Source organism: Leptinotarsa decemlineata, unplaced genomic scaffold (assembly GCF_025532065.1).
Source record: "Leptinotarsa decemlineata unplaced genomic scaffold, Ldec_3_MD MMD2_tig00026316_RagTag_RagTag, whole genome shotgun sequence".
Classification (NCBI taxonomy): domain Eukaryota; kingdom Metazoa; phylum Arthropoda; class Insecta; order Coleoptera; family Chrysomelidae; genus Leptinotarsa; species Leptinotarsa decemlineata.
The window spans coordinates 871337-884596 of record NW_027412685.1 but is presented as its reverse complement, the minus strand read 5'-3'; the positions used below and the strand labels follow the sequence as shown (position 1 = coordinate 884596).

Below are 13260 nucleotides of genomic sequence, written 5' to 3'. Positions count from 1 at the left end.
TGGATATAATGACTTAGATTAGTTTTATGACACCATAACAGTGTGGTGACTTGATGATTTGTAATCATTGATCAAAAATAATGTCGGTATGTCAAAATTATATAGTTGTATTTGCTTGATGATATCTGTGATAGTTATCCTTGGCCTATTTGGCGATTTTTAATATATTTGAATTACTTTGCCATATACAAATCTTTTAATCTCTATTTATTAGAAAGAAATGAATGACTGTTATATATCTCCATGAACAATAATCGCATTTACTCCCTTCATTTAATAAGATTCACAATTTCTTATTATGTACTTGAATCCCATTCATTTATTCTTTAGGAAACTTGATTATAAAGGTTACAAATTTGATATTCAAGTGACATCTATAGTTTTATTTCGTGATGTTACTTTCTGAATGACCTTTGTCTCTAATATTCAAGTTGTTTATATCTGCATCACTCTTTGAATTTTTTTTTGAAATGGCAAGGAGAATCGAATGATACTTGATTTTTAAAACCTGATGAATATTATCCCAAAAAACTATATTCAAAACTCACTTCAGTTCATTCCAATGAATGTTCTAAATGATCGTGATTCACTTCCGAACATTATTGACTTTTTTCGCATTCATAACTTATATTATGGAATATGAAATGAACTGCCGTTGTGTATCCTACACTTTAGATGCCACGTATCCCCTGAAAACCATTTAGAGAGTTCACATCAGGTGAAGCAGATGGCCATTCTAAATGGCCGTATAGGGTCCGTAAAAATAAAGTATTTGTTACACAATGGCAGTCTTGCTCATAGATTATAGCTCATGGATTGTTTACAGGTTCTTCAAACGACTATAAAACTGTAAATTATTCAAGAACGGTCATTAGATTGAAAATATCTATCAAACAAGGTATCATATAACTTTTTTTTTAATAAAATGGTCTCAAAAAGATCTAAAATGATGTCTTTTGAGGTAAAGTCAAAATTTGAAAAGAGAGTTTCACATATAGTAGGGTGGCATACTTGAAGACTCTCTGTAAATCAGATGAGGCCAGACAAATATGTTGACGGTCGTTCGCTTCAGCCTGGTTCGAGGAATGATACTCTGAAAGGAATTGGATTTTTAATTATGGGAACTCATCGACTCATCGACTTCCTACGTTTGTGAAGAATCCTGCACTGACACCTGTCAGATATAATCCAACGCCTTTCGTGATATTATCCAGAGGAGTTGTTGTTTTCTGATAGGGGTCAGTCGATTAACCTACAGTGTAGGTGAGTTGTGCCTGGTCTGAACGAATTGTTATTTGAGAGAAACATCTATATCACATTGTTGAGAATGAGAATAAGCATGTCTCGAAATTTTGTTGATATGTTTTTCGAATCGTATTTCTGTTTCGATTACCACACTGAGATATAATTTTTCGATAATTTTTTGGACCAAAAGGCATAACATTTGATTTTTTCGGGTTCGGATGATTGAATATTGGTTGGTAGCCCACCCTACAGATGATTCCAACTCTTCATTGATGAGAAAAAACTCTTTGGTTATTTTTCTGGAAAGCTGGTATATTCTTGTAAGTCATTCGTCTATAAGCATACTCCATAAGTGGCAGAGCAATCTACTAAGTGTGACGCATGGATATTAAATGAAAGCGGCCTAATAATAGAACCCTGTGGTACACCAGCCCTGAGAATGTCTCTGTTCAGAAAGAGGAATCAACGACTTCTGGGATTTTATTGTTATTCTATGTGGATATTGAAGACTGTGATTTAACTTTTGTTATTTCACAACTTAGCTAATACTTGTGGTTACTAATTTTTATGTGACTTCAATTTTCGGCTGTGCAAAAAATGATACAATGAAACATATTTCTCTCAAGTTTTGGAAGTTCGATAAAAACTTCGTGTGTTGACGCATGATTCTAGAGGCTTCATTTAACGGAAGAATACTTGAAAAATCTACGACAGTAGAATATTCAAATCAACCCATCTGTAATTTCTGTGGTATCAGCAGTTTAAGATAGAAATATACTTGCAAGCGCACATTTTTTAAACCACAAGGAAAACTATTTTACTGGCGTTCACCTGTTGAGGAAACTTTCGCGGTATGTTTTTCATAAAATGATTGATTGACGAATCCACCGTGGCACATGCCCATCATCTTCGAATTCCAGCACCTGAACCATTTATTAGGATCTCGCGTGCTGGGTCTCTGCACGGCTTGAGCGCACGCCATTCTTTCCTACGGTATAAACGCTCTACTTCTCTGCTAATGCTCGAATGTTGCAACTTTTTAATAGCGGACTAATTAATCTCACCAACACACGTAAAGGCGCAGAATACATTCACGTTTGTTCCATGTCTTTATACTAATAGAAAAATTAACGTCTAGTTTAGATTTATCGGACATCTGGTATGCAGAGTATTCGAAATTATTTGTTTTGCTACAAAGGCCGTATTTCCAGAAGTGATGTATTGCGATGTTGGGAACTGTTATTGAAATTGAAATTGTGATTGGAAGATTGGAAATCTGAAATATTACTTCAAATTATTGCTGCCTTCCACAGAAATAGGCGTGGTTAGACATGCAATGACTGATCGGAAACGCTTTTTTTTCTGTATAGGATATGAAATAGGGCGGTTTATAAAAAAATATTATGAAGAATTGGAGTCAATGGAAAACACGACATATTTAGGAAAGAGAGGTTTTGGCCTTCTACTTCTTCATCTTTATACAAAAAAATGTGAGATACTTATAGAATTAACTCTTCACAAAGATGTAAAGATCATACAAAGAAGTAACTTTGCGACACAAAATGAAAGAAAAAAGTCCTACCGAAGCAAATACTTTCATATAACACGGAAGATAGAATACTTTCGAAACAACTACTTTTATATGAACATCGAATTATACAAAAAACACTTTTTCCTCTTCAGTTTGTACTCCAAACATTCGTTATGGAACTGAATCAGATATCTTTCACAGGACTGCTACACAATATATTATATGAATGAGGTAAAATTTCACTTACATGGAACAGTGACATCCCCGACGGCGGACATCGATTTTTCGAAATAACACAATTGTCTTCAGCACCAGTTTGGATAACAACACAAAATAAAGCACTCAATTCATCCATAAAATTACTACCTTGCGTCACGAATGAGTTGAACCTACTTATGTCAACGATGACAGTACGTAATGACATTTGCTCATTTAATCAAGTTCCAGCCGTAGAAATCTGAGTTGAATTAAAAGGGATATATTTTTAGGAAAGACAGATTTTTGGGAAGGAAGATTTTGGCTTTCTACTTCTTTATCTCTATACAAAAAATGAAGAGAAGTATTATTGAATTGTTTTCGAAATTTTCGATCAATCTAAACCTATTATTCACTTGTTAACCCGATATTTCTTCATCAGAGGGATTCGATAAAAACGGTAATAATTAGAAAAAATCAATAGAGTCCTTGAATTTTGAAACTGGTGGCGATTTTCATTGTTTTTTGTAAGTGTAAATGCTATGACCAAGCGGATACATAAATAGTTTTTACGCTATAAGGGCATAAAGCTCCAAATTTCTGCACGTTATAAAATTCCTGCATCTGAAATCCTGCGGGTTATGGGCTTTCAAGCCTTCCGCCCATGTGGTGTATACTATTTGTCTTTACAGCCGATCAAAAGCAAGATAGTATATTTATGACATTTGCTGACGTCAACATCGTCCCAGGTCTTTACCGGTTTTTTTAACATTGACCAAATGATCCAGAAAGTTGTAGGTTACAACTCTTCAGTCAAATCTACAAATAACTAAATTATTTTCTTCTGAATCTGACCGAGAATTTTCATGTTCCATCTGCAATTTTTCGTACGTTCCGTAGACAAGTTAGTACCGATCAGTGGACTTTTTGGTAACGTTTTATTCTGTATTATTAATTCCGCCTCTGAATGAAAATCTTTGATCACATCTTCGTCCATAGATTCGTCACTCGAAACCATTTTCTTTATACTCACTTTGATAATTTTTCGGTAATGACAAATTTTTAATATATATTCACTAAAATTAACAATTAGATTGATTCCACACTGTTGACTTTGTTGATATCTGGATAAAAGTAAGAGCAGTTAATGACAGATGACTAACGGCAGTCGCGACAGTCTTAAGAATTGCGATAAACGATTAAAAATGTTTGCTCTCGCAATAACAGACAGCGAGCGTTTATAAATCTGCTGATACATGAATCTTCGACGTTCGGCTTTGAAGCCGGAAATATGTACTTTCAGCCTGCTATAAAGAAGTTTTTTTATAATTTTATACCCACTAATAATGTTGATTTCTCCAACAATGGCTTTTGTTGAATATTTTCGGAACTATTGACTAAACGAAAATAAAAATACCTCCCCTTTTTAATTACACACATAAGTGTGTCTGGAACACTCCAATATTTACGCCATTTGGGAGATTTTGAAGATAATTTATCATATTTTTGTCCCAAGTTCTGTCAAATAGTTCCTCTAATACTGATTTTATGAAGAAATGTAATGATGAAAAAAATAAGTGAAATGTTAACCATATACAAATGTTCAAAATGAGAGAAATGAAAAATATTGAAAATCTTGTACATTGAAGATGTTTTGGCTAAAGTAATGTATGGTTTATGGTTTTCTATTTTTATCTTAAAAAAAATCCGAAATTCGGTGAAAACTTACCTTTTCATGTCCCAAATACAGTGTAATTTATTTGATTAAAAATATTTATTTTTTCACCTTATTTTGATTTGATATCAAAAAAGCACACTAATTTTCAAGCGAAAGTTCTCGCGTCAAAATATCAGCTTTTTTCAAAAAGTCGAAGTGCTTTTCATTCGTTGAAATCTCTACTTTCTGATGGTGTAAAAAATATACATTACTATAGTGAATGTTCTCAGAAATTTACACTTTACTCACTTAAAAAACGTAAGGTTTCATATAGCTATTCCATATTTATTTGTATATTTGAAATTTTCACATAAATTATGAGGTTATGTAAAAAAATTGTAAATACAAAAGTTGTAGATTTTTTTATTACCCAGAACTTTGCGCTATTTTTTTCCATAGGACTTGTAATTTTGCCGAAAATCGAGATAAACCATTTTTTAGCTTTAAAAAATCACCCCCTCCCAATTCCCGAACTCAGATCGCCGTAATTTATTTGTCCTTTCATTTTTATCCTATTTTCCTCCTTTTTCAATAGGATTCATCTTACTATTTTTTCTTCAGTTTTTACCATTTTTTAAGGTTTTCAGCCTATACAGATTCATTTAGAAAATATAATTTTTAAAAATTTTTGATGGTGCAAAAAGTTCACAGCTTCAACCATACGAAGATCTTAAGTAAGAAACTCAGACCGAAGTACCTGAGTGGAAATAGGAAATAGGATATTGTGTGGGATAATCTTTTTTCAGATAATGAGAAAAATGTCCTGAATAGAAAAAAATCAAGACCAGTAAACAACGTCGTCTATAAAAAACGTTACAATGAATGAACTTCATTTTCCACTTGACAAAAAGATCAAAATCAATAAAAAAATACTACCATTTTTTAAAATTTTTGGGATTTTTCTAATATGTTGAGTAGGAAACGATATTACAATTATTGAAACTAAGAGCTGAAATGAATTAAAAAACAATACGAAAGAGTAACATTAAATGTACCAGTCTACTAACCAGTGTTTAGGGTATCTAATAAAACTGGCATATGGCTGTAGATCATCCTCTTTTGTCATGAGAGTCTAGTATTAAAGTTGAACTACCAAGTTACGTATAAAGTCACTTTTTGTATCAAAAATTGGAAATACAATAAAATAGCGCCTTCCTAGATATATTGAACGACAACAGTTTTTGTGTGACCAAATTTAGGACAAAAAGTTTTTCACTTACCAAACAACAATACTATAATAAATAATATTCGATCTAGGCCCCTCATCTTTTTGTTGTAGGTAAATCGAATTTATTCATTCAAAAATTAGTTTGGAACGAACACATATTATTTTTGAGATTGTGAAACCGACACTCGTCCATACCAAGCACTTCTTTGCATCTGAATAGATATTATCTCTACATTATCTGTTCCATCTGTATACTTACTTATGGCCCGTGCTATTAAACCAGCATAACTGTTGAACAATCTGCTCCGTGAATAATTTTTGAATTGGCGTACGCGATTGTAAATTAGCTTGATCTTTCAGTAGATCTCACAAGTAAAGCAATTAAACTTATAAAAGCTGAAAATTACACGGCAATACTGCTTTTACAGAAGTTTCTATACGTGAAAACTGTTGAACACTTTATTTAATTTCGTAATTACACCTACTATTGCGAATAGCTCGTTTTAATGCCAGTTTTTAAGTTGAATTATTAGCATACCGACGGGAGCTGAATTATGTTTCACAATTTACAGGATTTTGTAGTGGATCGAGTTATTTCTTACAGACGTTAAATAATTTTCAAGATCTGACTACAGTAGGTACTTTTGGATAAAAAATTCGGTGTTGAATTACAAATGAAAATTTTGTGAAATTTTTATATAATAATCCACTTGCAATCTCTATCGAATAAGATATTTTCACCAAGTGGAAAATTTAACTATCTCATGCAAGAAAAAAACAAATTTTATTGATTGTTTTTGAAAGCGATATCGCTGGGAATGAATAACATCGTTATATACATGTGATTCACTATTTGGAACCTTTGGTGTAGTAATGAATATTACTTACTCAAATTTTTTCCAACACCAAACCGTTATTTTAACACATCGAAACGTGTTTCGATCACCAAGTGATCAAGAGGAATATCAAACTTTCTCCCTCTTGAAGATGATCACTTGGTGATCGAAACACGTGTCGAGTTATTAAAATAACGCTTTGGCGTAGGGAAAAAACTCCGGTAATATTCAACATCGTTATGAATTAGTGTTTTATTTAATTAGCTTATTATATTCAACATAGATGGATTTGTTAGAGTAATTTTGTCATGAATAATTTTGCAACTGTAAATAATCAGCATGATTGTTTTCTTGGAGTAATGTCAGAACCAGAAATATAAACTGGTCCCAATCATGTTATGTTGTTACTTTTGTTTTTTTAATATTTGAGCTTCAACAATCTGAAAAATGAATATTTTCACTTATATACTTGTGATGTACTGTTTGGAACCTTTGATAGTAAAGAATATTACGGGAGTTTTTTCCCAACAACAAACCGTTATTTTAACACCTCGACATGTGTTTCAATCACCAAGTGATCATCTTCAAGAGGACACTTGAACTAATCTTCCTCTTGAAGATGATCACTTGGTGATTGACTTATATCATTTCATTCATTCATAAATGTAACTTTGAATTAATTCATTCCTCACAATTTCCACATTGATCTCTTTATAAGAACTTTGAAAAACTAAGTTTTTCGTTCTTGGACCAATCCGTATTTTAGATGGTTGGCTCTATATATCTTGAATGAATCTTCCTATTTTGTTTAAATTACCCTAATTCGGTACTTCCGCTACAAAATTGTGTTCGTCTTTGACCGCTATTCGGGAAGTTTTGTCTTATTGAAAATATTCTCTTGTTAGCAGGTAGCAGTATACCGATTCGATAACTGTAAATGTCCAGTCACGAAGTTCTAAGTTCGATGATTATTCAATCGAGCTAAAGAGTCAGGTAACTGGGAGCTTTATAGAACATTGACTCTAACATTATACAACAATGAAATTGGAAAGGCAAAACGGGAGTCTTGGAGAGTATCTCTGATTTCCCTCACAGCACAAGAATTCACAATATTCTCTCAAGAGAGGCGACTGCTGAAATTGAGCCGCTTAAACGACCCGATGGAACATTCTCGACCTCTAGTAAAGAAACGTTAGAGCTTTTGATAGAAAACCACTTTCCTGGAAATCTAACTCTTAATAGCACCAGACCTCCCATCTTCGAGGGCGCTAACCGCCCAAAAAGAACGATTGAGAGGTCATCTAGAAGGTTACCATAGCACCGGCAGTTGAATGGGTTATCAAGTTGTTTCAGACCTCCAAATCTCCTGGAGAGGGTGGTATATTTCCAGCTTTTCTTCAAAACGGACTGGAAATAATTTTACCTATTATCATAAAATTGTATAGAGCTAGTCTGGCGTGGAACTATATACCACCCAGTTAGTTGGCGGCAAGAGTGGTATATATACCTAGAGGTGGGTCGGAAAGACCCACTCCCTAAATCGATACGACCAATCAGCCTTATATTCTTCCTGTTGATAGGACTTGAGAATATAGTGGACGGACACATCAGCAGGGTGCTATTATATGCATAGCCCCCGAAAAACCACCAGTATGCTTATCAAACCGGCAAATTGACAGATTTAGCATTAAACAACCTTGTAGAGAAAATCTTGACAACATATTTCCACATTTTTCTGGAGAGAAAGGCTAGATGGACTGGAGAGACAGGCTATATAGACTTGTGCACATTGCCAATTGCACAAATCAAGTTAATGCAGAGTGCAACAGATTGTTGGTTGACACTGAAAGTCACAGCATTCTGGAAATGACCTCTGACTTCATGCCTCCAACTGTCAACTACGAACTGTCCGAAGTAGAGAGGACTGGATCCTTCGGGAGAAGGAAATATCAAGAGCAGATAGTTGATAAACAAGTTAATAAAAATATTCTCGGACAGTCAAGCGGCGTTGGAAGCTCTTGGCTCCTACCGAGCAACGTCTAAATAGGTAGCAAATTGTCAAAATTGACTCTCCTCGATAGGAAGACTTAACAGACTGTCTCTGGTCTGGATTTCTGGCCATACCGGCCTGGAAGGCAATAACGCCGCCGACTCCCTTGTAAAGGAGGGTGCTGCAAGCAGACCAGAACCTGTCATAGGCATCGCTTTAGGCTTTGCCAAACAAAGATTGAACACCAGGATTGGCTCACTTCAAGCCGTTTATTCACCTTTCGGAGCTTGATACCAAACAGTTGTTGGGCTACAGTAGGGATGAACTACGATATCTAACGGGCCTTCTTACAGGTCACTGTCATTTGAATCATCATATGCAGAGACTCGGACTGTCAGAAGACAGTCTGTGCCGCCTTTGTTTAGAAAATTATGAAACAGCAGAGCACATACTTTGTGCCTGCCCCGCTGGGGACCGAATCAGGTTTTCAGAGTTCGGCAGAGCCGTACTCTTTCCATCTGACCTGAAAGACCACTCACCATACAAACTAATCGGCTTCGTTAAGAAGCTGGGTGTATTTAGCCGAATGTGAATAGGAGTGAGTGACAATAAACCCTTGCGGGTTGCGATGGAGGTCGAATAGACTCACTCAATTTGGATCCAAAGTTTGGTATAATGAGCTTATTTCTCATAGGGAATTTCCCAGTATATTAAACTCATCAGTTATTTTTGTAAAGTAATGCGGAGCTATTTTACAATCGCATAAACTGTTTTATAATCATGTATAAAATTCAAATACAAAGAATGGAGACTTACACTTACACGTACAATGTCAATATAACGACATTTGCAAAACTTCATAAGGAATATAGCAGTTTACGCAAATGCACAGTGACAATGTGACTATTGCAATTTGAGAATCAATGGATATAACGAGTTCTGTTAGTGTAATTAAATTCTGAACGAGAATAATTAATTGAAACGAATGTGCAAATATCTTGGTGATGGTATCTTGAACAATTTTGTTATCAATGTCTACTTGTACAGTATCTACATCTACATGAGAGAAATACATATAGGAGCCACCTTAATAATTAACAGTTTTTAAATAGATCGGATATTCACTACCAAGATTGATAAAAGATTAATAGTGGTCCATCACTCTCCAAAATTAACACTATTCCCAAGCACCAGAACTACAACTCTCTTTCAGAGGCGTGTTTCACCAACCAAGTTAGTGTATCCAGGAGATGAAATACACCTATTTCTAAGTCTATCCATTTCTTACAGAATACATATTCACATTCTAATAGACTCCAATGATTTCGAATAAAAATTCGCGGGAAATTTTCTCGTGAAGGTTACAGCTTATTCTGGTAGAACGATTTTGACCTTTGCGGCGGTTCATAGCTCTTATGCCACACCTTGCCATTTCCAGACTTTTTTCCAAGGACAAAATACAAACACTATAGGAAAATCCTTAATGCGGTCTAAGAGCGGTGCATGAGCGAAAGTAGCGATTCACGTTGGATTTGAATCGCTGGAGATTAAATTCATTTGGAAAAACATTCTCAGGAAGCAATAATAAATCTAGTGTCATGTAACGACACACTGAAAAGTGTGACATGAGAATTACGAACAGTGACAAAGGAGTCATTCCAAATAGCCCATTGTTTATCTCTATATGAATCGCTGTGTTAAAATAAGCCAAAAATTTCACGAGAAATTTATCGCGAATTAAATTTAAATCGAGACCAGTTTTACAGTCATAAATTAGGGTATTTCAATTCCTGAAGATGCTAACTTAGCTTGTGAAACGTGCATCTAAAAGAGTAGATATTACAGTTGAGGCGTTTGGGAACAAACTATTGTTTCATCTCAAAATTATTCTTCAATAATTTCCACAGAAAAATAATATATTTAATTAAGTAATGAATTATCTTAATAGGTGATACAGAAGATATAGACATAATGACCATACTTTCAAATATCGAAAACTCACACTCTCCATCTCTTTGTTGTATGCAGAACTTGAACTGAAAATTATTAAAGTAGGAACCTTTATTTTCAGATTTTCCGAGATCAGCGAATAGATGGCGCTGGCCTACCTCTGCTCACTGAAGAACATCTGACCAATACAATGAATATGAAACTGGGACCGGCTCTGAAACTGAGGTCGATCTTGGCGAAAAAGTTGGGCTCCTGCAGCGTTTGTCTGCATTGTAGTCATTGTCATAATAATTCTACAGGATCTCCGGAGCCGGGAACTAGTGCTGGAAATACGTCGGACTCCGGGGGAGCTTCTTGAAGGAATTGTTCCGTGAAATAGGGTCTCAACTTTTAGAGTTTAGTATTTATTTCCGAAGTGAGCTTATTGCAATATTTTTATAGAAATGTGAATGTTTCAACGTTATAATAATATTTTTTAGATTTGTTGGAGGATGATCTGGATGATGAAAGTTCCAACGAAATATTTTCTGAAAATATTTGTTCTGAACAGAAGTTGATGATTTATAAAGAATATATAAATCATTCGGTCAGTTGAAAATTTCTTATATGGTGAATTAATTCTTTGGAGATTTCATCATTCCAATTGTATATTTAGGTAACTTTTATTACACAACGATTTTAAAATATTTGCTCAATGTTAATTATCACTGTTATACAAACTCTGAAATATAGTTTTGATATGATAAAGTATTTGATGTAAATATATATGTATCAACCATGTAATCTTTGGAAAAATAAGGATCAGAGTAAGATTATTCTTGAGTAAATTTGTTTTCCTGGATATTTTGTCTCTTCAGTAAAGTACATTAATTATAAGCCTGATGAATCCTATTCATTATAGACGAAGCTGATTTTTGAATTTCACAGTTTAGTGTATGTATTAACTTATTATAAAATTTGAACAGATTTATTTTTCACTCAGATAATTTGGAGGTTGAGCTAAAATTGTGTTTCATTGAAAATAAATATGATTTTTGAATTTTTCACTTTCCGTTTTATTTTTTCATTAAATAATAATTCTGCTGGAACTACAAAATCTTCAATATCAGATCAGGAAATAATTTCACATCTGAAACCTAAATCAAATAGAAAGTGTTTTTTATAACGGGTATACTTTTAGGAGAGAATACTTTCAACGGCATCGACTACTCTGGTTATAAGTCTCGGGTTCTAGGTAGATAATGTTAATTAGTTCCCGAGCCACCTAGGGAGCATCATGACTAAATGTCACTATTTTCTCGGTTTGAAGGACGTGGGTTTATTTCTGGAATTTCTTCCTGACATTCCGCTGGCGTGAGTGGCTAGCTTCCTCAGAGATTTATACATCCTGAGTTAATGTCTCCGATAACTCATATTAAATTCGAAAGTCAAACTCTCCATCTCCACAATGTCAGTTATTTCCACCTGGGCAATGCTACTATTTCCTTCTGGGGCCCCACATTGAGCTCCACATACGCCTACGTTGAGCGCCAATTTCTCATGACGTATTCTTGTTCTGTTCTTATTTCAAGGCAAGAACGACGTTTGACTTTCAATTTTCATAGGAATTCTGTTGAAAATATCGAATAGGAGTTTCCAAATTAACTGATTTCATTTGGACGCCATCTCCTACAACCATCAATTAACCAACAATTTTTTTATTTTTACTCCTGTAATATGAGATCTAGGGCTTTGGTAATTTTTATCAGTTTTCAGATTGATTTGGCCGTTACTTGATGAAGATCCATAGTAATTCCATAAACTAGACCTCACGATTTGATTTCCACGAACTTTATTTGAAAAATATCACATGTTTCGCTAACACAGTAACTTCATCAACAGTGATTTGGATACTACAAGTTGCTTCTTACTTCTTATATACTACAGGTAACCATAATTGAGACTACCTTCAACAAATTACCTAAACCTCTACCTGTGGTACCTCTTCAATTATGATCACCTGAAGCATATTACCTCACTTCTACATCAATAATAATTCTTTCTCGGTTTTTCAAAGAAAACAAGTTCGCTAATGGTGATCTATTCAAATCCAGTTGGTTATTCATTAGAATGTTTGAATTTTCAAGTTTATCCCTCCCTACCCTCATATCCTCACCCTCTCTACTCTGTAGAGTAGGGAGGGTGAGTGTAAGCCCACGCACTTAGGCCACATGTGACCCATTGTACATCCTCCCAAGGAGTTGTCCTCCTAGGTCGTCGTCCATCCTGTCCTTTCCAGGAAGGTGGACAGGTCGCTGGGAGACATCTCCTTTATATCGGCAGGTGTAGGCCAAGACTCGCCGAACACACACTCTCTTATTGACGATAACTCCGGGCACTCGCACAGGACATGCCTGACAGTCTCATCTTCCTGTTCACACATCCTGCACAGAGGTGTGTCCACTAGCCCCATATTATGTAGGTGTTTCCTTAGCTGACAGTGGCCAGTCAGAAATCCTACTGTAAGGCGTAGATTTTTCCTGGTCATCGTCAGATATTTCTTCGGCGCCAGCTTCCCAGGGTCGCCCAAGCTGATCCTGGCAAGATTACATCCTTTGATTTCATCCCGTCTCTTTAAAGATTGAGCAT

The 13260-nt window shown here is 34.9% G+C and overlaps 1 protein-coding gene across 10 annotated transcripts in view; it reads left to right on the top strand.

Annotated features, from left to right (window-relative positions):
• Positions 1-11678, top strand: part of Samuel (SAM-motif ubiquitously expressed punctatedly localized protein) — a 516854-nt gene extending 505176 nt beyond the window's left edge. For all 10 annotated transcript variants that reach the window (XM_074181801.1, XM_074181800.1, XM_074181802.1 and 7 more), the window contains one exon: positions 10754-11678. In XM_074181801.1, the coding sequence (XP_074037902.1) occupies positions 10754-10990 (237 nt within the window). In that variant the 3' untranslated portion in view covers positions 10991-11678. The remainder of the gene's footprint in view (positions 1-10753) is intronic.
• The last annotated feature ends 1582 nt before the right edge of the window (positions 11679-13260 follow it).